This window comes from Pleurodeles waltl, chromosome 3_1, assembly GCF_031143425.1.
Source record: "Pleurodeles waltl isolate 20211129_DDA chromosome 3_1, aPleWal1.hap1.20221129, whole genome shotgun sequence".
NCBI lineage: Eukaryota > Metazoa > Chordata > Amphibia > Caudata > Salamandridae > Pleurodeles > Pleurodeles waltl.
The window spans coordinates 1,300,708,583-1,300,734,746 of NC_090440.1; the positions used below are offsets into that span (position 1 = coordinate 1,300,708,583).

The following is a 26,164-nucleotide window of genomic DNA, read 5'->3' on the forward strand; positions in this document are numbered from 1 at the left end:
TGCTCTATTGTCATTTTTTTTAAAAAGCACCGCAGGTTTTTTTTTCTTCCCAATTGCACCTGGTTAACTGCATCTCCAAAATGCCCAAATCACGTTTTGAAAATGCATTGTATATCAGAATAGGAAATACAAATATGAAGTCCCTATTTGCATTTCCTATTCTGGGAATCGCAAACTGTGATTTCTACAAGTTAGAAATCAGAATTTGTGGCTCCTTAAAGGCCTCTGTTCAATAGAAAAAGCCCAGTTTGCATTTCTTAACGTCCCAAAATATTGATTCGGACCGTAAAGAAATGCAAAAAGGCTTAGTACATCTGGCCCTCCATGTCTTTGTGATTGCTCTGAAAGTGAGTGATGTGTGGGGGCTTGATAGTTTGACTGTGAAGCAAGGAATTAAAGTTGCACAATACAAAGTAAAAGAAGTCTCAATAGAATGGGCTGCAAGGCGAGGCTTACTGGAGGACCTGAAGCTTTAGAGGATCTCAAATAAGTAATTTTGAAGCATCCTTTACTTACTTCAGTGGTTCTGGCCTCTAGTGTTATCTGAGCACAAACTGGCACAGACAAGCTTGCCTTTGGCACACCTGCTGCACGTGTATTTAAATATGGCATCATTCTGGGCTAAGCAGAAGTCCTGAGCAACTAGACTTCTGTGAGGCAGGGAAGAACAAAGGGGAGGCAGATTAATCGTGAAGGGGAGCCTTGCCGCTCTGCTGTCTGTCCGCAGGTTTCCCTGTTGGGATAGCAGTCAGTGGGCAAGAAAACAAGTGAAATTAAAAATATGACAGTAAAAACACAAATGAAAAAATCAGACTACACGCCGTTGCCAAGATGGTGTCCTTCAGTAATAAAGAGGAGTCAGGCACCTCCCGATGGTTCACAAAGAAATTAAGACAGAAAGACAGTCTTTGTACCCAGCTGGGTAGATTCAGGAGTGTCTGTTACGTCCATTCAAGGCGCAGTCAAGGCGGGACAGGAGCCATGAAGTAACCAGACTGATGTGAGGCCAGGAAAGACAAAGGTGGGGCAAATTAAAAGTGAACTGGAGCTAAGCCGCTCCTCTGTCTCCCCGCAGGCGTCCCTGCGTACTAGGAAAGGAAACAAGTTGAGTTAAAAATATGAAAGCAAAAACACAAACTTAAATAAAACAGCGAACACAAAATTGCCACAATGATGCGCTTCTGTGCTAAACGTGAGCCAGACACCTCCAGGTGGTTTAGGACCAATGGAAATGTTGGGGAATGCTGACAAAGTTACAACTTTGAGGACGTTTGCCCCTTCCCACCTGGTCAACAACCTATTCTTCTAATTCCAGAAAATCAGGCCTACTTGATGATTTTAACACAGTTGTAAACTCAACTCAGCTTGAGGGCATAAGTTACAGCAGATTCTGATTCTTTAAATCACTATTGAGATTTACTATGATAGGGCACGTGCACTGAAGCCAAACATAAGGCTGTACATTATGGTTTATGAATGGAGTGCACTTGTTTATGCGCTAAGACAACATATAGTTGTAATATGCCTGGGGTGTAATTAGCCTGGTTCGGTGCATGTTGGTGCAATTTCTCCTGGACGTCTCCATACGGGATATCAGAACATCAGACTGAGAGCTGAACTTCAGGTTTCAGGGGTTATTAGCAAAGCAAACGAAATTGGCCTGTGAGAATGAGGAATGCTTAAAAGAGACAGACCCATGACATTGGGGACCACACCTTCAAGCTGTTTAGTCATTACTTTCTTCCTTCCCTGTATTGCTCTCACAGAATGGATCAAGGCGAGCCCTTCAGCTTCACTGTTCGAGCTTCACTGGCTAAGGGCAGACGACCTTAGAAGCCTATGCCTATTAACACTTTTCAGAGGCTTTTACTTCAATATGGAACCAACTGAAATTTAAATGACTTTACAGCAGCTGTCACACATTCTGTTTGGCACTTTACTTGGTTTGGTAGTGTCTGGAGCTCTGTCACTTAAACCGTCACAGTGCACCAGAAGTTCAGTAATAACTGCCACCATGATGCACACACTTAAAAGTCGTTGCACACAGCTCTTAAACCCACTAAGAAGCAACCAATGGCAAAGCCAATAAGTCTTGCCTATGCAAGAGCTACTGGCTTTGCCAATATGTTTTAGACATGTTGTACACCAGCATGGCTAAACGTTAGTGGCGTAGAGGAGAGTGGCGTGGAGGGGAGTGTCATGGGGGCAGTGGCACAGAGTGGAGTAGAGTGTCACAGAGTGACATGGAGTGGCATAGTGTGGATAGATGTGGAGTGGCATAGAGTGGAGTACTATAGAATGGAGGGTCATGGAGTGGACTGTCATGGAGTAGAGTGTCGTGGAGTAGTGTAGAGTTGAGTGGTGTAGAGTGGCATAGAGTGGAGGGGAGTACAGTGGAGTAGAGTGCCATAAAGTGAGGTGGCGTAGAGTGAAGTGGCATAGAATGGAGTAGTTGAGTGGCAGGCAATGGAGTAAAGTGGTGTGGCGTGTCGTAGAAGGGAGTGGCAGACAGTGGAGTGGAGGGGCGCAGAGTGGAATAGAGTTTTGTAGAGTGGACTGTCAAAGAGTGCAGTAAAGTTGAGTGTCATGGAGTGGAGTGAGGGTCGTAGAGTGGAGGACTGTAGTGTGTCATGGAGTGGAGTAGAGTGGCATAGAGTGTAGTAGAGTGTAGTAGAGTGGTGTGGAGTGGCATAGAGTGGAATGTCTGTGTGGAAGGGCATACATTGGAGGGGCATAGAGTGGAAGGGCTCAGGGTGGAGGGGCATAGAGGGGAGCGGCATAGAATGTCGCAGAGTAGAATGTTGAAGAGTGGAGTAAAGGGTTGTAGAGTGTTGTGTTGCAGAGAGGAGTGTCATAGAATGGAGTAGTGCAAAGTGGAGTGTTGTGGAGTGTCAAAGAGATGCATGGAGTGTCTTAGGGTGAAGTGGCGTAGAATGAGATAGACTGGAGTTGAGTGAAGGGTCATAAAGTGGCATTTCAGAATTACATAAAATGTGCTTTATTTGTGCTTTCCTAATTCTGATGTATTCTGAAATATTTGCACAGTAAATTTGCAGACTTTTAAATGTTGCTGTCTGGTAGAACAAAGCATTTCCGTTCATACCCCAGAATGTCAGCTAAATCTCTCACTTAGAAGTCAGAAAAAGAAAAGCAAACATCAAGCGCCCTCTGGAGACAGAGCGTGACACTTGACCTCTGTCTTTGAATGCACAGGAAATGTGACAAAAACTAAATTTAAAGGACTATTTACAGAAACCGAGCACACGTGAAAGAATACAGTAAACAGGCTATGATCTATAGGAGGGACAAAGACATGCTCAACAACCTAAAACAAATAAAGCCAGCAAAGAGAAAACATTCAAATTGGAGTTACAAACTATAAAGCCAATGGTACGCAATGACCGGAATGCATGCTTAAGTCAACTTTCAGAATGTCCCTAAAAAGGCTTTAGCAACCTGACAACTATGCGATTTGGTAGGTTTCAACCTAAAAAAAATTGATGAGAAAATATCTGGGACCTTTGAGAAAAGGGCTTCTGATATCAGTCTTACCAAAGAAAATCTGTTTGCTTGCTGAGCAGGTTTAAGAAAGTTATCTTCTGGAGTATTTTGTGCTTTAGTTGACAGTATGATTCTATGTAAATCCTCCATATGAGCATTTTGAAAGGTCTTCTTAAACACCACATTTAATTTGGTGGCATTGAAACCTTTAACAGCACAGAAAGCATTGATTGGGGCAGAATTATACTAAGGTGCACAGTCATAGCGGATCATGTGAAATTTTGGCTTTGATGTGTTTAAAGAATTTGGACCTAATTTAGAGTTTCGTGGGCTGCCCACTGGGAGTCAAGGTGTCGGTGGACATTATATCCGCCATGTGGATTACCTAACACCTGCCATATCTGGAGATCAGCCCAGTCGCGGCTCGCGCAAATGTAAAGGGGTGGAGCGGCGCACGGGGGGGGGAGGGGTTGCATTAAGGATAAAATATCCCCCAAAATAAAAAAACACTTACCTGCGCTCCCGCCCTGCTTCTCTGCCTCCCGTCTCACTGCAGGTGGGCACAGGCTCCCAGCCTGCCCTGCGCCAATCCTGACACTGCTCATAGCAGGATCAGGATTGGCTGGGAGTGCCCAGGCAGGGCGCTCCTGGGCAGACTGGGAGCATGTGGAGGCTCTGTCCAGCCCAACAACTGTGTTGCTGGGTGGATAGAGCCAACAGCGCATGTGTGTTTGGCCGACCCTAGACGGCCGGGCAAACACACATGCGCTCTGAGTGCAGGTCAACCCCGTGGCCCCACTCCTTTTCCCAAAAAACGATCATAAACACAGTTTATGATCGTTTTTTGGGAAAAGGTTTGCAGCTGCCGCTGCTGGCAGGGGAGGCGATGCTCCATCACCCCTATGGAGGAGCCGGCCCAGGATCAGCCAAGGCCCTTCAGTTATCTCTGTGCTTTCCGAGGAGCTACCGACAAGGTAGCTCCTGTGAAGGCACTGAAAGTTTGGTAAGAAGCCACCATATTTCAGGCGGCTGTTTACAAAAGTGTTTTGTGTTTACAAGGACACACTCCTAAAGTGGTAGTTTGCTCATTAAAAAACGTATTTACTTATGAACCTAGCATTTTGTCTCCCAGGGTGTAGGGTCATTAATAGTTTGTTTAGTTCGGGACCAGCAGGTTTTTCCCAGGTTTGTAGGGTACAGAAAATACATGTATAGTTGTCTATCAATTTAATCACACCTGCGCTTCACTGTTTGCATATGTTTCTTTTTCCGTTCTGCAGCTTATGATGCCACCAATAACGTTATTTACATTATAGAAAATGTTGTTTCAGATCACGAATTCTTAATAAAGCAGATTTAAGGTAAGGACCAAGCAATCCAGTATGTGACAGTGAGTTCTACTCAGACAAGGCATCTACGAATGGGCGCCAACTGCACTCTTTCATCGACAATTACAGAACAACATTCCTTTTAAACAAACTCGGCTTTGTCAACTAAGTGGAAAATAATAATTATTGCTTGGCACAAAGCAAGCTTCTACCTGTCCTGGCATACGCCCTGGGGAATGAGCTAGTTAGAAAAGCCCATTCTCTAAACATTAGAGAAATGAATATAAAGAAATAAAAGACAGTCAGTCGAAACGTATTTCAGATTTCTACCTGTGATTCACTTGGTGAAGGGCCCGTCACGTGTGACTTGCCTGCATTACGAATGTTAACATGTTGAAGCCATTGAGGCATTTCTACAGGTAGAGTCTGTCAAACTGCAAAACCGCAAACACCTAGTTACAGGCAACCATCAACATTTCTGGTGATCAGGTACAAAGTAATTGGATTCCTTCCCGTACATTAACAACCAACTGTGTGAGGTAATGGCAACTGGAGCGCACGAAGATTTCTGTATTAAGACTTTTTCTTATGGGTGCTTATTTACCAAAACCCGGGGTGTGGGGGAATTGAAAAAATGCACCCTTTGAGCCCAAACTGGGCCATACTTTCTATTACTGCCACTGTCCTGCCCTGATCCACCTCCGACCCCAGAGCTGAGGGTGGGCAAAGGCAGGGGAAGTGGTACCAAAGGACAAGCCAGGGGTTTACATGGGGCATAACATAGGCCTTGCAGCCCCTGTGGCGCAGGGGGTCCACCAACCCATCAGCAAGGACCCATTCACCCCAATGAATATATGCGAGATAGGGGAGGCTCACAGACTCCATTATCCCATTGAGCAAGGGGGGTTGATGTGGTGGGGGGATTATTTGTTGTTACGCCATGGAAGTAGTGGATGCTATGCAGAGTAACTTCTATTTAACATCAATGGTATTTACATCACAAAATATGGATTATGAGTAAGGATGGGTCGAAAGGCTTTGCTGCTTTCCTGTTCCTTTCATGTCTTGAGTTGCACCCGACTAAAGCTCATTTTCCATATGTCAGTTGCAGCACAGCTTTGACTCAAAATGAGGGCATGCTGATAAGGGAACCCCATCAGCTCCAAAGCAGGTTTGGAGTACACTTACACCTGTTTTGACACCTTTAGGGCTGTAGTAACTTTACAAGTGTAATTTGTGAATAGCAAGGGTCTCACTCATTTGTGGTTGTGTGTTTTTATTAGTGTGTCCCTTCCTTAACCTCTTCTTAACTTTCCCTAAAACCCTCCCATTTAGTAGCCAGTGTTCCCCAGTTCCCCACCACTCCCTCTGGTTCCCCCCACATTCATTACTCAAGACTACACCTACATAAATGGTGAAGCTCTTAGCAGAGAAAGAATAACAGAGGCCTCTGGCTGTAGGTTTGTGATTTGCATTTTGTAGTACAGGAGTAGTACTACTACAGTCCTACTGTACATACTAAAATTGCAGTTTCTGAATGGGACCCACAACATTTATATCTTTTTACAATGGACTAACCTTTTTTGACCTGCCATAATGAGCCTCCGTGCCACTGGGACCCAAATTTGCAAATTAACAGAAGGTATGTTTCTGAGACCAAATGGCTGCCAGGCAGCTCGGTGAAATATGAATAATCCCAAGCACCAGAGATCTTTAGGAGATGCTGCAAAGGGAAATGTTATTGGAAATCAGCTGTAAAACAGCACTGCCCTCCATAAATAGAAGAAAGCCTATGCAGACTGCAGCCCTCTATCTGTGGTTTACGTAAAACATTTAAGTGTTTTTTACACAGAGTGTGTATTACTGATGATGTGGAAATATGAAAAGACTAACTAAATGAAGGGAGGGAAAATACCCCACCCCCTCTTTTTGAAAAAAAAACGGACCCATTAGGTGCTGAAGCTGTAGTATCAACTACCAATGCCCCAGTGCTTTATTTAAAAAATAAGGACTGTCAATGCCAAAAGATCTGTCGGAAGCCCGTGGCTCATACAACTAATTGTCAGCACCCCAAATATTAAGGCTGTGTAGCCCTTAATACAAGCCAGTTTTCTTTAATCTACTACCAGACACTCCTTACCCTTTTGTCTCACTTTTGCAGGTTTCTGCTTTCTCCTTTGTGATGAGTTTTCTGTCTTTCTCTTCCTCGGTCTTTCTGCCTCATTTGTTTTCTCTCCCTTGATATCGGGAAATGTCTGGTACAAAGAAATAAGTGGCAGTGCCCAAAAAGAAGTGCTGTGGTCCCAACCAGTAACCAACGGCTCAAGTTAAGCAATGTTGTGCCTTCTTCTAGTGTAAAATGTTCAAATCACAGAAATAATTAGTTCAAAACATGATTTAAATGGCCATATCAGTATTTAAATCCATATGAAAATGGAGATTCCAAAATGTGAGAACCAAATTCCCTTAAAATGCCTCTTGACCGCACCTTCTTTGTGCTACAGACAAGACCTCGCTGTGAGGGCCTTTCCACCATTGCCAAGTGTGGTGGACACCCCGCTGAATGCAGGAGTTCTTCAGTGAAGATTTATTTATCTGAGATCGAACCCAGTTTTGATTTAAATTGAGTTTGAAGAGGTAAGTAAGGCTTTGACCTGTTGTTCTTCTTCCCCATCTTGAGATATACTGCATACGTGGAAGCCAAAGTAGCCAAATCTCAGCCCCTCTGTTTGGGTTAAGCAAACAGGTAACAAATGTGTCTGCGACAAGCAGGGGAACAGTAGCAATGAAAGAAAATGTCTTCCGTTTCGAAGATCAATTTTACCACCAGATTAGAGGCACTTGCATGGGAAGCACATTTGCTCCTAGCCTGGCATGTCTCTATATGTACAATTTTGAACAACAATTCATTTTGTCAGCTACTAACCCTTTCACTAGCAATATAAAACGATGGTGTCGGTATATCGACGATATTTTGGTTGTATGGCAAGGCCCTCTTGCTGCAGCAAGCTCACTGACTGATTGGGTGAACACACTCAACCATTACTTGAAATTTACTTCTACGGTGTCAGACAAGGAGATACATTTTTTGGATCTACTGATCACAATTGACCAAGGCAAACTATTTACCAGCACTTATCACAAACCCACAGATCGTAATAGTTTACTAATATACGAGAGTCATCATCCTAAATTTCTACGTGATAACTTACCGTTTGGCCAATTTTTACGTCTACGACGTAATTGCTCCTCAATACAGGAATTTAATACTCAAGCTGATGACCTCCAAACAAAACTCCTTGATCATCATTATCCTCAACATGTCATTAGCCGAGCCAGTAAGAGAGCTAGAAACAATAATCATGAAGCTCTACTCCAAAGCAACACTAAAAGCAGTAACAGACGGTTGACATGCGTGTCTACATTTACTCCTCTATCAAACCAGATCAAGAAATTGATCAATAAAAGGTGGTCTATTCTTAATAGTGCGGGTAATAGCATCCCCAAGCCCCTTTTTTTATTCAAACGATCAAAAAATATCAAAGATTAGATAGTCCACACTCGCCCGAGAAATACAGCACGGATACAGACACAAACCACACTTTGGAACCTTCCACCTGTAGTTGGACACTATCCCTGTGGACACTGTCATGTCTGCCAATTGACGAGCTGCCATAAAACCCTAGAATTGGAACCTATAGGTCAATGGCGCCTGACAAAACATACGAACTGCAATACAATTTTTTTTTATTTATTTGATCACTTGTCCTTGTGGGCTGCGTTATGTGGGCATGACCTCCAGACCAGTCAAAATACGCATTAATGAACATAGGAGCAACATTAGGTGTGGACGCATCACTACAAAATTATGTGCACATTTTTTGGAGGCCCCCCATAGTCCGGATTACTTAAATTGGGTTGTACTTGATGCCCCAAGAATCACTATTGACATCCCACATGCCTTGTTCAGACTGGAACAACGGTGGGTGTTCAAGCTACACACTGACATCAATGGGTTGAACAATGCCATCCCCTGGACAACACTGTCTCCCTAAAAAAACAACAACGACCTGGACGAATTACATTTTTGCTGTTATCATTACCATGCCTATACATTTTTTTTTGTAATAAAAGATATACAAATTACTAATATTAAACCTGGTACACAGTGCCTCTGCCGTAATTAGATTGCCTTCTCCTGACCATTGGGTAAGGGTGCCTCCTTGTTGTACTATTTGGTTGACATAACTATGGTCTGTCACATCACTATTTCCTCCTTTAGTCACCCTTGTGGTGACCTGGATCTACTGACTACCACTACCCACTATTATGCGAACAGTAGAATCAGCTACTCCATGATGGCCGCCGGAAAAAAAAATGTGTCCCCCTTTTATTTCTACTACTCTCCCCATGTAGTCACTGGAGAGTAGCATTTTTTTAAATCTAACTTCCATTTAGCCATTTAAAGATGGCCACTAAAAAATTTGTTTTCTTTTTTGTCCCCCCCTCTTTTATTTCCACTACTCTCTCCACGAAGCTACTGGAGATGAGCATTTCTTATTCAAAGATGGCCGCCGGAATACTTTTCCTAGCTTCTTTTCTATTTCTATGACTCATTCCAAGAAGGCTTTGGAATTGAGTCCTTCTTCAGTTTTTACTACTCGCGCCATTTCCTGCCTGAGATAATTCCTTTAAAAGACTCGTCCCGAGTCAGTATTTTCACAATGCGGGATAGCACGCCGGGGTAGGTGACCCGGTGGATTGCTGGCACATATGAAGTAAGTGGCCTTAATTTAACGCTGTATTTTGTTTTGTTTTAAAGGGGTAGACATGGAGCTCTGTTGAACTAGTTTTACAGATTAGCAGATGCTCGTTTTTTTAGTTCCTTAGTGATACATGGAGGTTCAGACTGGGTCCGGGTGATTCTCAACCTAAAAATCACCACTGACAACAATCTATAGACTGTTTGGTATTTCCATTCCCTCTTCGCATTTTACTTTATTTTATTTACCAGAGAAGGGAGCATTTCTGAATAACTGAGTCACACAGATTAATATACATTTGACATTCATTCTGATCACTTGTACTTTAGTAGTGAGCTTGACTGTGTTTGATTCTATTGTTTGTGTCAAATTTATTGTGTTTATTTTCTATATTAGTAGTGACCGCTTTCGGCATGCTACTTCCCAAGTGGCTCCCCACATAACAAGGGATGGTAAGCATACTGGCTTGTTATTCCACACGACTACACTCTGTTGTACCACGGGTGTTCCCTCTAATTTTTCCGTGTATATTGATAAAATGATTTGTTTTCTAGGGCGACCGAATTTTTTTTTTTTTACAAACAGCGAACTTCAATGTAAGTGACTGTATGTTCTCGTTTGACTAATTAAATTACGCGAACTTTTTGTTACATATAGACAGAAGTTTTGTTATTAATTGGTCCCGAAGAAGCGTAATAGGATCTTGTTAGACCACTGTACGCGAAACATGTTGACCATGTTTTAGGAGACCTGCAATAATTTTCTCAGCTCCAACACTAGGTAGAAAGTGGTTGAGCATTATTTCTCACATTACACTTTCCTTATGTTTTTTAATTTTGGTTCCAGTCTTACCTTTCAATTTATTAAATGTATTTACTCTATTAGGACTGGGAACTAATTTTATGAGTCACTCTCCTGCTAGGAATAGTGCCTGACCGTGATACTAGTGTCCTCCACTACGTCAGCCACCTATAAAGATCTCCGGCAAAGAGACCCCTTTATGGGGAGCCCGTCAGACATTGCAGCGCCGGTCTGACGAGGAGCTACCCAATGATGAAGCATGACATCCTCTCGGATGTGTGAGGGCTCTTGCTCCTGAACATTAGTGTCCCCCTAGTTTTCTTTGTCTTTGGAACAGTGTACACTTGTTTTTGCATGTGTAGCCCTTAATACAAGCCAGGTTTCTTTAATCTCACTTTTGCAGGTTTCTGCTTTCTCCTTTGTGATGAGTTTTCTGTCTTTCTCTTCCTCAGTCTTTCTGCCTCATTTGTTTTCGCTCCCTTGATATCGGGAAATGTCTGGTACAAAGAAATAAGTGGCAGTGCCCAAAAAGAAGTGCTGTGGTCCCAACCAGTAACCAACGGCTCAAGTTAAGCACTGTTGTGCCTTCTTCTAGTGTAAAATGTTCAAATCACAGAAATAATTAGTTCAAAACATGATTTAAATGGCCATATCAGTATTTAAATCCATATGAAAATGGAGATTCCACAATGTGAGAACCAAATTCCCTTAAAATGCCTCTTGACCGCACCTTCTTTGTGCTACAGACAAGACCTCACTGTGAGGGCCTTTCCACCATTGCCAAGTGTGGTGGACACCCCGCTGGATGCAGGAGTTCTTCAGTGAAGATTTATTTATCTGAGATCGAACCCAGTTTTTATTTAAATTGAGTTTGAAGAGGTAAGTAAGGCTTTGACCTGTTGTTCTTCTTCTCCATCTTGAGAGATACTGCATACGTGGAAGCCAAAGTAGCCAAATCTCAGCCCCTCTGTGTGGGTTAAGCAAACAGGTAACAAATGTGTCTGCGACAAGCAGGGGAACTTCAAAAGGAGCACCACAGCTAATCTGAATCATGTACAGGATGCAAGTCAAAATATCGAAGGACATAAATATTGACCTACAAATACATGGATTCCAAAATATCTACTGCCACAATATCGTCAAGGTAGTGATATAGAGAATCATATATTTACTCTTTTAGCCCCAAATCTGCATACCTTGACAATACAATGCAAACTGACATTGTGGAGTTGCACAGGTTGATATTAAAAGCTCAATATTTTGGTTCTACATCCGTGTTACCCGAGCCCAGGTCGTGGTTGAGGTCCGTGGCAGGGAGACACAAGATGATAAATGCAGCAGACAATGAGAAATACTCCAGTGCACAGCTGACATGAGTGAGGGCAACAAATACTAGAAGAAAAATAAATTGAGGGCCAATCTGAACATGGTTTAAACACTGGTGGTGACATGATAGAGGCAGTGGTAGAAGGCAACTTGAAGAGTATACAGTGGCATAGTTACTGTGGTACATGGGAAAGCAGCTTCTGGGGTGAGCAGGCATTTAAGAGTAATACAAAATCTCACAAGGAACGATAGGCAATATGGTAGTACAGCCATGGAAGAAGATGGAGAATGGCTGTAGGCATGTCACACCATAGCAGATGGGAGAGTGCGGACAAAGACCCATGGACACAAGGGATTCCATTTTAAAGAAGAGTAAATAAATATAAATGGATTTATGGATTCAATGTCTATGGTCCTAGAACAAGACAGCAAGCAGTAGCATCGTTTGTTATCATTTCACCGGAAATTTCTGATGACGATATTTGATTAGGGCTCCATTGTGGCTTAGATTTTAACTTCACATTCCTCTTTCACCCATGAAAAAATATGAGTTGATCATACGTTTTGGGCAAAAAGCCATGTTTTTCACACATGGCCATATCTCCATGGCCCCTGAGACATTACGATGATGTGTTAAAAATTTTTAAGGGTCGGCACTGTACCTCATAACCCATTTATTTACTGCGAGACTGTCCCACACCACCAGTCTTACTAGAATCTTTTTTCAAAATTGATCTGGGTTCTAAAAAGGGCAGAGAATCTGTTTAAGATCAGTACAGTACAGGTCCCTTTGGAGACATTTTGCTTTCTAAAGGATGTTGGAAGATCTTCACGGGTGGCCCCACCAGCCATCTGTTCCTTCACATTAAAAGTATGTGGCTGTCGCAAAGGCAAGAGCGGTGTGAGTGGCACTAATAAATCAACAAAGACCATCCAAACCACATCACCCAGCACAAGGCTGGATGAGAAATTGTATTTTTTAGATTCGGGGTGTGTTTTTTCAAAGCTTTCAAAAGGAAGGGATCCGACTGCTCTACCATGAAACTACCCTTTTAAAACGCAAAGGAAAAAAGTATTGGGAAAAAAGGACAAGAAAAGGGGCGTGGCTTATTACGTGTACCTAATTAAATTCAGATGGCGCCAGGACTTGAACGTATAGCCTCTAATGTGTGTATTCCAGGTGTGGACAAAGTAAACCAAAACAAAAGGATATGAGGAGGGGGGACAGAGTGAGGGTAAGGGGATAGAACGGATGGAATTCCAACTCATCTGTTTGCTTAGTTGGTGCTCCCAGCTTGACATCATTTTACATGTGTTCTTGCACATCTGGAAGAGGTTAGTGACACATTTAAACAAAGAGGCCATAGTATTCCATCAGGGCTAGCGTGGGGGCTCCGTACTTAGGTGGCATACTTCAGCACACGTTTGTTATTTATTATTTCTGCGCAACCACGTTTACCACAGTGATTTTAACTTACAGATATGAATTAAACAAAGCTTTAAAAATATGCCCTTTGTATGGTCAGTAAGTTTATACCTTGCGGTTTAACTCTTATGCGTACAAAGTCCGCAGAGGAGTGCCGACATATTTCTAAGTGATCATTTATTCTGAATTATTTGCCATATTTGAAAATCAAAATTAAATTTCGTTTGTGAAAATAAGACACCCAGAGGGGCCGCCAATGCACCATCCTAGAAAAGAAGATCTGAAAAAACTGATTTATTTAGTGGCCGCAAATGAACGCAGCAAAGAGCTGCAGAAGTTGCTAAAAACTACTGCATTTGGTGTAGTGTGATGAATTGGTGGATGGCTCCAACCATAAAATGTGAACATGTAAGCACAGAACATGCGCTTCAGGAACTGGATGCTGTCAGGGTGGCGGCTGTATAAAACCCCAAATGCTGCATTCTATTACGCAATAAAAGAGCAAGAAAAAACAGGCCTTTAATATTAATTATTAAAACGTGTTCTTACATGCTGAAGAATTAAGGTTATTCAGACTAAGCTTCTATGTATCCTCCAAACAGGGAGCAAGCATAGTGGCATAGCAAGGGTGCAAAGGGCCTTAGTGAAGGGAATGAAAATAGGCCCCCATAAAAATAATGAGGGTTTAGTGGGCACCGGGGCCCCTTCATCTGTTGCACCATTGATAGCTAAGCCCCTGGGCTGGCTTTGAAATGTAGTGCAAGATCTTGGATTTTAACTGTCATCGTCTAAAAAAAGGCAAACAGGACTCTCTCTTTCAGGGAAGCTAAATATCGGAGGTTTTACAAATATAGATAACAAAATAAAAAATATTTATAACTAAAAGACAATCTATTTCATGCTTTATCCGAATATGTATATCACAGCACCAATTTTAAGAACCCAACAACTGAGCTCTGGCAAGAAAAATCATTGAAGGGTCACGGGTAAAACAACTTCCCTATGACTTCTTCCAGAGATAAAGGGCAAACAATTAACACTAGCCGAAAAGGGCAAGCAACTGTGTGGATAGATGCAGCAGAAAGGGTTAGTGCATCAGAGATGTCTTCTCTGAAAACCATGTGCTCAATCACGCAGAATAGCAAAGAATCGAAACATAAAAATCCTTTTTGTACTGCGTTAAAGGGCAGTGATTACTAACTAAGCAAATTCTTGAATCCTTTCAGTCTCAACTGATGCAGGAACTAAAACTAGCAAACAGTTAAATTTCACAGCAGAAAATCCATCCAACTCTTTAAATCTGAGGGAAAACATAGAACAAATAACTAATAATATGTATTTTCTTCTTGTTGACACACTTTTTAATTGAAAATGAAAGGTCTTGGCACTGGAAAAACTCAATATGCACAACACTCTTGGTGATGAGTTGGAAAAAGCAGTGCTCACTGGAGACAGAGTGATGTTTTTCCCCAATGTGAATCCTGACACATTGTGTGGGAAAGGTTGTGTGGGAAAGGCGAGTGCCCAACTGTGAAAGGGGACATGATTGCATGGGGTCTTACAGACTTGAGTGTTTTTTCTGCAAAGTAGAACACAAAAGAAATAATTATATTTTCTGCTTGATGACAAATGTTAGAGCCTAGGTCTTCCTAATGGTCTCAATTGATGAATGCTCCTTATTTTGGAACTCATGTTCTTGGGGTTGCAGAGTGGGGTGAGGGCTTGGAGTAACTATCTCAGATACTCTGGAGAGGTTGCGGTAGGGGAATATTTGTGACTAACTGTGTTCATCCTAAAAGCTGTTGGTTTTGTATGGGGTCTTTGCTTTCTTCTTCCCCAGATGTCCTTTGATTGACAGTGTTTTTTAATCATGGCCTGTAGCAAACAGGTGATATTAATAAACCAGGGTTAAGCTCTAAAACGACCCTTGTGTGGGATTTAATATCGGTTTGAAATGCTCTAATTTACTAAAAGGCAATATAAGAAAATGCCTCCTTTTACCGGTGAACAAATTATGCTGTTCTCCTAGAGAGCGTCTGAGGCCAAAATACTTCAGCAAAATAATGCACCAATAATATTAATGAACGACCTATGATATCAAACAGATTATCTCTGACTTCATGTCAAGAGCACAGCTGTGCAGAGTCCAGTCTTCTGATGGCCTCTGAGTCATGGCTGAGGAGGGATGGGGGAGAGCAGGCTCACTGTAAAATGTCCACACAACAGATGCCTACAGTAGGCCTCAAAGCAAAAGGTAATGGCCCATTAGACAGGAGGTCTCTGGGATGATTTACAAATAGGCAGAGGGCAGTGCCTACTTGGGCCTCAGACCAATGGTCCAGGGGAGCTGAGGAGCATGGTGTGTGTTTGCTGCAGCATATCAGCTCAGCTGGTCTAAGCAGAGGGCGACAAGTCCTTCTGAGGTCAAACCTTCTAATAAAAGACCGAAGCAGCAGATCTCAGATCTGCTGGTTTAACATACAGATGAAAGAAACGCCCCTCTAAGCTGCTGCAGCATGAATGTATTGGAGCAATAGGTTTCAGGGTGTGTTTCTTTACCAACCGCTGTGTTGACAGTACTTTACTGAATGAAGTGTTGCAAACATAGTGAACGTGCTGCAAATGAGACAGCTAAAAGTAAGCGCATCTGAGACACGCTTTTTCTTTCCATTCATTGCCGCTGCAACTGTTCTGGTCTTTAAATGTTATACTGTGAACAGGTCTAGTGCTCAGTACTTGCTGTGCTCACAGAAGAGCTTGTGAAAAGTGAAACAGGTGTCTCGAACTAAGAAAATTAAAGATTGGAAGAAATGAATAGTCATCAAGCTATGCTTCACTACATGAACTGCAGTTTTGCAAAAGAATGACCACAGGTACCAGAATGCACTAGGAGGTCTACCGAACCATGTTTCCCTTGAAACCCACAGCTGAAGGCTATTGGTAAGCACCATTCTTGTTTAGACAGATGCCAAATAGAGGTTTCTGCTTTGTGCATACATTTCACACCACCTTTCTTGGAGAAGCCCCCGTTTTTGGACTTATCACCCTCCAAATTTAGGTATTTAGGTATCACATTCGACAGTACTCTTTCTTTTGAGCAACAAGTCAACCAGACGGTTAGATCATGTTATTGGTCTATGAAAATGTTAAAGAAAATATTTCCTTTTCTTCAGGAGGAACTTAAACCAATGGTTATTCTAGCCCTGGTCATTTCTAAATTGGACTATTGCAAAGCTCTTATGTTGAACATTAGCAAGGCCGCCCTTCATAGACTTCAGCTCATTCAGACTGCTGCGGCTCACCTGGTTCTGGACCAACTTCGCACTGTGTCTGCCAGTGTGAGCCTTAAAGGGCTCCACTGGGTACCTGTTGAAAAACAGATCAAATTCAAAACACTGTGCCTTACATATAAAGCCTATCATCAGGAGGCCTGTTTCCACCTGAGCTCTGTTTTACAGCTCTATCTGCCGTGCTGTCAACTCAGATCCGCAAATTCGCAGCTGATCTCCGTACCGCGCTGTGACCGGGCTAGATGGGGGAACAAAGCCTTTTCCGTAGTGGCTGCAAAACTATAGTATACTCTTCCAACCTATAATAGGCTGGAGGAGACCTATCTCTCCTCCAGCCTGTTAGGAAACAACTCAAAACCTGGCTGTTTTCGCGCTAGGCAGTAGGTCTCCCTGCTTGTTCTCTGTGGTTCTCTGCCTTGATTTGGTGCCCTTGACTTACAGTTTTTTTTCCCCCAGCGCTTCGATGCTACGGCCTGAACGCGCTCTACAAATATGACAATACAATACAAATAAAAGATATCCCTCTGTTAGGAAATGCATCATTTGCATGTTCACCTCCACTTTCTGGCACTGATGCTGCTGGGTTTTCAACTTTGAGAGTGCAGTGGGGCCTGCTAACCAGACGTCAGTGCCAGTGCTTAACTCTATACAAAAGTATGTGTAATTGACTATCCCGAATTGGCAAGCGCTGCCTTACTTATAAGTCCCTAGTATATGGCACCCATGGCATGTAAGGCAGTGTCAACACAAGACTGCAGCACTTGTTGTGCCACCTTGAGTGTACAAAACATGTAAGGCACATCAGCCTGCCACTGCAGACTGAGAGGGCAGTGTACCATGCTGCTAACTCAGCTTTGCCATTACAACAATAGCAAAGGGGCTACGTCTGTTAGGTAGGTAGGTATGTACATATATATATATATTGTCAATATATATATAATATATATATATAATTGTCGTTTTTGCTAGGGGAAGGTCAGGGGCCTCTTTGGCTAACAAAGGGTTAAAAGGTTTATACTTAAACACATCTAACTTCTGAATGGGACCACCTAACCAGGTCAAGTAAGGTATCAAATTAATGGGAAAAATAAACTCACTCTGATGGTCAGATTTGAGTTAATGTCACTGTGAAACTTGTAGAAAGTTGCCACCCTGCACTCCAGCTAGTTTAGTGGCATCACTGAGGCCACTCACTTATAGACAGGTTTCTGACTGCCTGGGGTGACGTGTGAACGACTTCCAGGCCCGGGAACAAAGACATTAACCATGCAGAGAAGTGTGACCTCCTCCCCGAGGAATTGTTGCAAAGGGTATTAGCCCAAAAGGTGAAGCCGCCTCTGAAGAGCCGCTGGCAAAAATACTCCTGAGCAGGATGCCTTCTGTTTCTGCAGATACTTAGGAGACAGGGCCCAGAGCAGCAAACCAGCATTAGAACCAGCTTTCCCGTGGGCGTGTAGCCCACAGGTAGCCACACTCCAAGGGTGGGCTACCTTGCTCCTCACAACCAAGGAAGCATTGTGCCATTTTGAAAGGGGTAACAATGGGGCACTCTGGGATAGACAAGTGCCACACATCACAGGAGCTGATTTTTAGAGAGGAAGGGACCCAGTAGCCCATTGGCTAGTGACCGCGTGGTCCCCTCAGGGCATGTTACTGGGATAAGTGGGGCACCTCTGGCACCCTCACCTTTAGTTCAATCTTGGAGAAGAAGAAAGGACCGAAGAAGGCTTGTCCTGCTGGCATCTGATTGCACAAAGAGGGGGCCTGTGGGCTGGGACCCTGTCTGCAGCTGCTGATTTTGGGAAAACTTGATTTCCCAGCTTAAAAAACTCCAGTGACTCTGAGGATCAAGTCGCTGATATCCTGGAACTTGCTCCAGGGACACCAGAGCAGAGAGAGAGCCCAAAAAGGGGTCTCGTTCTAAAGTTGGGAACTCACCTTAAAATTTCTCTGGTGGCCAGGTAACAGTGCAAATTATCGTTCTGGCCCTCCAGACCTTGTCCCTGACAGATTTGGTCAGCCAATTCAGGCCGGAATACTCAAACTAACTTTTACTAACTTTCTAAAAGTTTTCAAACTTTACATTTACCAATGCTTGCTTGCAGTTGCATTTAAAAGTATTTAAAAGTTCTACAATCTGTAACTCCAGAACCATCCTAACGATTTTGATGATCAAGGATTCTAAAAATTCATAAAAATACGGTCTACTTTGATAAATTGGTGTTGTGTCTTCTTATTGGTGTGATTTTCCTCTTTTGCTGTACGGTGCTGTTAAATGCTTTACACCCAGTTCCTTTGCTAAGCCTTACACTCACATCCACAGTTACCCAGGGTTCAGCTAGAAGTTGCGTAAACAATACCGTTCTGTCCCAAGGAGGTCTCTGTTAGTGTACTCCACCACGATAAGGCTACCCAGCCCTATCACATAGTACACCCAGATCGTCACACCCTTCCACTGACTTTGCTGGGCTCACCTGCCCTGAAAACCTTCCACACTCTTCCCACAATTGTTAATTTCCATTTCAACACCATCACCATCAAGAATCCCTGAATCCTACCAAAAAGGTTGAGAGGTATGTATTATGCCATAACTTTGAAAATATGTACTTTTTGTGCCAGTACTTCCTCTGTTTTCCTTATTAGACATCTAGGGATAGCTTAAATGGCACTGAGAAAGAAGAAGAAATCACTTAAGAAGTATTTGTTGTTTTATGTTTACATTTCAAATGTAAAAAACACACTGGCTATTAGACATTTTCCCATTTTTTTGTACCATACATAACATAATCTAATACCCTCCCATTCCCCATCACCTTTCCGACTGTAATGTTTGGTAGTTGGGCCTCACTTTGAAATATTTGGTTTAAGCTGGTCATGACAAGTTTGAAGACTTCTGCTCCAGACATACAAACCTAACCAACTTGAAGTTGGAATATATAGAATTATTTTGTAAAATTAGACTTCACGTCTTTAACGCAGAATCAAAGCACAGATGAAACAGGACTGTAAAAATAGTCTTTCTGGCCTCTCAAAAATATGTTATATTCAGAAGTCACTGTATACAAAAAATCTGTCATACAAAAATCTCAGTATTGCCATAGACCTCAAAGCACATACACCATAATATCTCCAAAAAAAAGAACCAAAATTATTAAGATTTTAAACAAGATAACATTTTTTGCCATTTGTCTGATTATCATGAAATGCAATATAGGCAGTCATTGGCGCTCAAGAGAGGACCCTCCAGATACACAATGGCTCAAAAGAAGAGACTACTATGCAAAGACTGAAGACTCAGTATATAAGACGTGCACGTCCCCAGAAACATCAAAAGATTTGGGCAGACTGGAGGATTTCCAAGCAATACTTCACATATTCACAGTATCCATTTAAGCAATGTACTTTGGGTAGTGCATGAGTTGTTCACATATATTTTAGTTGCAACCTCCATGTGATTTGCTGCGATGTTTGATTTGTTATCTGAAAGCGATAGATAGATAGATAGATAGATAGATAGATAGATAGATAGATAGATAGATAGATAGAAATTATCGACATCAAACGAGCTGACACAGATGACTTAATTTTAGTACACGACAGAGCAAAATTCAGCAAAGAAATACAGTACCAACTGAGCAACCAAAACACTACAGACTGATTGCTTTCAACCCTACTAAAGAAATCAAAGGAATTATTCGTGACAGTATTGATGAGGGCCTCAATAAAGGATGATTATTTTAAATATAAAGTGCATTTCATAATAAAAACACAGAAGAAAAAAACATCTATGCACTTGCCAAATCTAAAAGTCATGGATGTAGCATTCAACCAAATGGATAGTCTTTCATATATGTAAGACATGGGTAGTCCAGGAAGATGGGGAATTAGTGGAGATATTTATCATTTATAGTCATCATTAAACAGATTCTCTCTTCTTTATAGCAATAATTTAAACCCATGCTCCTCCCAGAGGGTGGTTGCAGCTGAATGCTTGAAGTTGTTTGGCTGTGAAGGTGACGACCCATCTGAACGTCCTTTAGAGGGGGCGTCACCCTCACAGTCCCACTATGCTGAAAAGGAGGGGATAGCATTGCACCAGTAGAAAACAGTTGAGCAATGGGATATCTGGGATTTTGAGTTGGATGTATCCACTAATTTATACAACTGTTAGATAGTAATGGGTAAATAGGGGCAGTGAAGGTTAGAGAGACCCTTTACCTCAAGTCCTGTTTTTCTTTGTTGTGGTTTACGTAAAGGTGTACGCAAAACAAAAACAAAATGCTGATCACCCTTCACAGTGCCTTTGGATGAGACTTTGTTTGCTTAATGAGATAAACGTATGTCAAAAATTGTTGAAAATTGTTCTAAATCAATAAAATAATAAAACTTTTAATCTTGACACTTCCTATGACGTGAACTCAAGATTTAGTTTGAAGCTTTTTCCCACGTGCAGAGCACTAATATGGTGTTCTCTATTTAACTTCTGTTTAAAGATAATCTGCAGGCAACATATTTCAAGGTCTAAGATGTTTGTTGTGTAAATATGACTTGTCAGCACTTAAATCAAAAGCTACTCACTTGGCACACAGCAGCCTGTAGGATGGCATCAAAGCCACCTTCTGGTGCATCTCTGTTTCGGGACACCTTCTGCTTCTGAACCTCTTCATTGAAGCGGTCTACTTTATCTGTAAGGGACAGTAAGTGACGGAAACCGAAGGAAGGAACACAGTTTGGCGATAGCTTGTACCTAAAACAGAAATTAAGAAACTTAGATTATGATTGCTTCCCATAATTTATTACTCACTTGACGAAAGGCTACTCGTAGCTATGCAAAGTATATCTCCTGTAATATAAGAAAACAAACGCACTCGGGGCTCGGTTGGGGGGGGGGGTAAAGGAGTATGAACATTGGCTCAGTTAAGCATCCCACAGGATCTAGGTCTAAAACACATCGAACTCAGAGAGGAAACACTAATTGCAAAAGCAACACATTGTGTATTTCATCAAATATCCAACGGAGGGAATGTCCACTTGAAAGACATAAATGCAGGGCAAGTATTGGAGCACAATGATTTTATCAGATACTTCTTTATGATGACAAAACCGCTTAACCATTTTAGGAAGAAAGCACAAAAGTGATGGTGAAATGCTTGAATTACTCTCAGTCACTGGTAATTAATTATTTGGGGTTGCCTCCCAGTCCATCATTTTTTTTTATCACCATGCCATCTCAGAAAGCAATAAGCCACATACAATGCCTGAATAGAAACAGTCCACCCCAAACTGCCAGGCCAAGTCCCCAAAAACAGGAACATAAGTAACTCTAGAACGAATGGCCTAGTGGGAATTCCCAGAGCGGGTCCTGTGCTCACTGACACAGGACTCAAGATGCACCCTACTCACGAGGCCCAGATAGACCAAAACTGGTCAGGGATTGCTTGTGTGAATAAAAGCATACAATCCATAATGTTGCCAAGATCCTGCCTTGATTTAACCAGAATGGGAGTGTGGGACATTTTTTTTTAAAAAATCCACTATGTAAATCATTGCCCCTTAGATGAATTGTACTGAAGTATACCTAATACATATCTTATGAAAATCTGTCATTTAGCTTAGAATCCTGGACCTAAGCAGGGCAAGATAGTCTGGTAGCTTGATCTTGGGACAAGAAACAGTACTTGTAAAACATATTAGATAGTATTCTCCAGTAACGTATTCTGCAGAAAAAAGTAGTTAGATTGACAAACAATTCTGCTTCAATCTGCAATTGCACAAATTGAATTGGGATTAAGTGTGCTGTGGGAGTACAAATTCACAAAATAAAAAGTAATTGTACAAAATGAGCTGCATGTGCATAAACTCAATTGTAAACGTACATGTAGTTATAGTACAACATTTCGGATCTTGGATGTGGCCAGAAGTGAATTGTGCATTCTTTATTTAGACACGAATGCACAAAGATCTGCACTCGCCTGCAACTCTTTTCCCCTGAGTGAGCAAGAAGAAAACTAAGAGTGTGTGGCGGTATGGGTAATTAATAAGGCACGTGCAAATGGCCTGAGACAGCCATTTGCATGGCAGTGTTGCATGGCATCGTTTGTGGCCCAAGAGAAACTGTTAATATCACAGGTCCAGAGATACTTTTATGTAGTTGTGGTGGCAGTGGATGTCATGAAAGTAGAGTGATGGATGTAAGCTAGGATCATGAACCACGGGAAGCTGTTCCTGGGTGGAGTAAACCATTTTGGGTTCACAATGAGGGCAGAAAGCTTTTTTTGATGTCATGCTGGGGTTGAAAAATGTGGGAAGCTGTTTTGGGATCAAATTGTAGGTGGCAGCCCCTATGGAGCCTTTTTGGTGTTGGGTAGTGTTGTAGGGCTAAATGGTTTTTTGTGATGTTGCAGAAGGGTTGTGGGCATCTGGTATGCCCAAGAGAGGCATCCACAAGGCTCAAAGCGATAAGTGTTGCCACTAAGGTGGCACAGGCCATCAACTGGCATATGGAGCGGATTTCTGCATCAGTATGTGTTCCATAAAGATGATTTCTAAAAGGACATGAGTGCCATAACAGCCAGTTGGTGTAAAGATTTTAATCTTGGGACCTCTAAGAAAAATACACTATAACACCAAGAATCGCACCCAGTTCCAGTACCAGCCAGGTTTATGTAAGGCAGACTAAGAATCATCAATGAGAATAATAAACACCAACCGGTGGGTTCACGGCAAGTAGACTTGCTGTTGTACTTTAAAGTGTTCAATGGTCAGTATAATGCCAGGCAGCCAGGAGAAGGGATTGGTCCTAATGGGACCCTGACCTAATATCAGAGTTTATTTTCCTAACGTATCCATTCATTGGATGGACTGAGTTGTGGAGTACATTTCAACAGGCTATATCCACCTCTCTCACCAATCATATTCTCACCACACTGAAATTTTCACACATGGAAATAGGACAACTTGCCACTTGGTCCCTAGCTATCCCACTCAACTACCAGAGGAGCTATTAAACAAACCTAAAAGGGAAGCAGCCTCCACCAACCCGCTCAGAATATGAAGTGTGTTCTACGTAGGTAATTCCATCACCCCTTTCTTTCGCTGCTGCCAGGACTAGAACCAGGATCACTAGACCACTGGCCGAAATGAGGTATGTAGGGAGCATTAAGAAGCCAATCTTTCACAATTCCCCAGTGAGAAATTTGTGCTGATTCAATTGGATAGGCAGTTGCTACATTACATGATGTCCAAGCAGTCGCCAAAGCTATAGTGCAATTTAACATGTGATTATAGAAACATAGATTTAAAAAATTGTGCAAAACTAGTAATGATAATAGCGTTTTCATAAAGGGGGGAAACAGACACAAAGACCTAGAGAGAGATCAATGGAATTGAGTGAGTGCATCATCCGCGACACAGAGAAAATGGCCAGCTTGGAGAATTAAAATAAAAGCACAAATATATAAAAACTACAAACAAAACTTACATAAAGCCTCGGAAGGCTTTAAAAAAGCACTGATCAAAGCATTATCCCTTGTCAACGTAAAGTACTAGAGGCCTTCAGCATATAAACTTATGTCTTTTAGGGCTCCTATGGAAATCAAGGGCTCGGCACGCCTAGTATAAAGGAGACAGTTAATTACTGAGTTCTGTAATTGTAAAGAAACTGTAGGTTTGTTTAAAAAAATAACAATCGTAGTGAGCAGAATACTAACTCCTTTCAGTTTTTTCAGCCCTACTCTGCGCCGGAAGCGCAAGCAATCTTCTGCATACTGTTACACATTTTAAAACCTCTATAATTCGCAGCTCATTCCTAAAGTTAAGTTAGCAAACAGCTTGCGCGCTTACAAGCAGCAATGCATCTATGTCTAGCAAAAAGTGCCGGGTTTTTATTGCAGACAACGTAATTAGAGTTCTAAGTGGCTGCGAATTGTTGGGCCTTCTGCAGGTGCAAGGTAAGGAAAATAGTCCAACCTTCCAGAAACCCTTTGAAATGCGCGTGTCTTAAGTCTGGCGGAGCTGAACGTGATGCTTAAATTACATCTTGTGGCGAGCAGTCGACTGAGGAGTCGCAGGGACTGCGTCACCGTGTCACCTCGTGGACTACTGTAAAGGCGTCCAACTGTTCAAAGCTAGAATTACATCACATACTGTTTGATCCATCATAACACCTTGAAATGGCCTGCTGTGTTTATAATAATATACAGCAAACTATACTTAAAGATGCAAGAGTGTCCCGCTCCTAACGCCTGTAAAGCAACAAAGGGGACTTCGGAGGAGGAAAATGGGACTGTGCGAGGTGCATCAAAGCACCAATGGCCATCCTCAATTTAAAATACATGTTCTGATAAAATTGCCAACATCAAACAGTGACTGGCTAGAACACAGGATGATACGTTGTACATATTTCTGAAGATATTTTTTGTTATTAAAACATACATTTTGTAAGTGCCATAATTACAGTATTAATAGACACATTCCTTTTTTGAATGATGCTTGTTAAGGGTCTTGCAAATTTCTAATTGTTAATAATGTTATCCTGCACTGTGTGCTTTACAATGATGATCAGAAGAAGGGAATTCAGAAGCCAAAAAAGAGGAGGGGCCAGAGAGTGCTTCAGGGCACCACAGTACGCTCTCCCTTTCCTGTTATCTCCCCAAATGGCAAGCTTTTTTTGAGCCGCCTATGTCCTTTTAAGAGAGATAGGCTTCTTTTAAAAAACTTTTTTGTTACAGAATGCAAACACAAGAATGGAGGTCTGCTGTCCTGCTCAGGCAACTCTTCATCCATTTGATGTCATTCACACAAGTTTGTAAACAGCGACCTGGAAAATTACTCTTAATTAGGCAGGTCATTTTGCGACCATCTATGAATGGCTGATTTACAGTGCAACCTCACTGCACCCAGATCACAACACAAATTGCATCCCTATTGTAAACCAATCAGTGTACATTTGTACATCGTGGTTTAAAAACAAGGACATGGAGGCATCTGGGCACCTAGCCTGCCCCCTTGGCTGTGGCCTCCATTTCCTGCTTGTTCCAGCCTGATCCAGTTGCATCGTTTGACTAAGTGACACCACAGCTGCTTGGGTTTCCTCACCGGGTTTTGCAGCTCACTGTTCTTCCTGCCAACAGAAGCCCTGTCCACCCCAGGACCTACATAATGCAGGCCTCAGCACAACTGCGCATCTGGCACGCAGCTGGTGCACCTAACGCAAGCCAATTGCAAGCCCATCTACACCTATCCATGCCTCGACTGTGTCCAGTGTCACAACTCGTGGCTTTCCCGCCTACAGCAGATACACTGTTGCAGATCTCTACACCCTCAAAACTGACCGTGCACCGACCCACGCTCCAATGGAAGGACCTTTCCCCTGCACCCACTGCCTCTTCACCTGCCACAGCACACACACCAGCCCACTGACCAGCCTCCACCCTGAACACACCACAGACACCACCTGAACAAAAACACCAACTGGCATGTGCCCTACTTAACCCAAGCCCACTATGCAAACACCAAGATTTGAGACCTCATTTCAACCCTCACTCCCAAGGCCCTCTTCCTCACTGAGACCTGATTCAACCCCACTCTCTGCGCTCAACATCAAACACCTCAACACCCGAAGGAAACAAGGTCACCAACAGCAACTGCATCGACAAGACTGGCAAAGGAATCACTGTCATACACAAGAGATCCGTCAAGGGCACCACCACAAATGACGGCCATCGCCCT

General features: G+C 42.4%; 1 protein-coding gene across 2 annotated transcripts in view; it reads right to left on the minus strand.

The window, feature by feature from the left end:
* Positions 1-26,164, minus strand: part of ITGB5 (integrin subunit beta 5) — a 626,222-nt gene that overhangs the window by 303,877 nt on the left and 296,181 nt on the right. For both annotated transcript variants that reach the window (XM_069224638.1, XM_069224637.1), the window contains exon 5: positions 21,014-21,182. In XM_069224638.1, the coding sequence (XP_069080739.1) occupies positions 21,014-21,182 (169 nt within the window). The remainder of the gene's footprint in view (positions 1-21,013; positions 21,183-26,164) is intronic.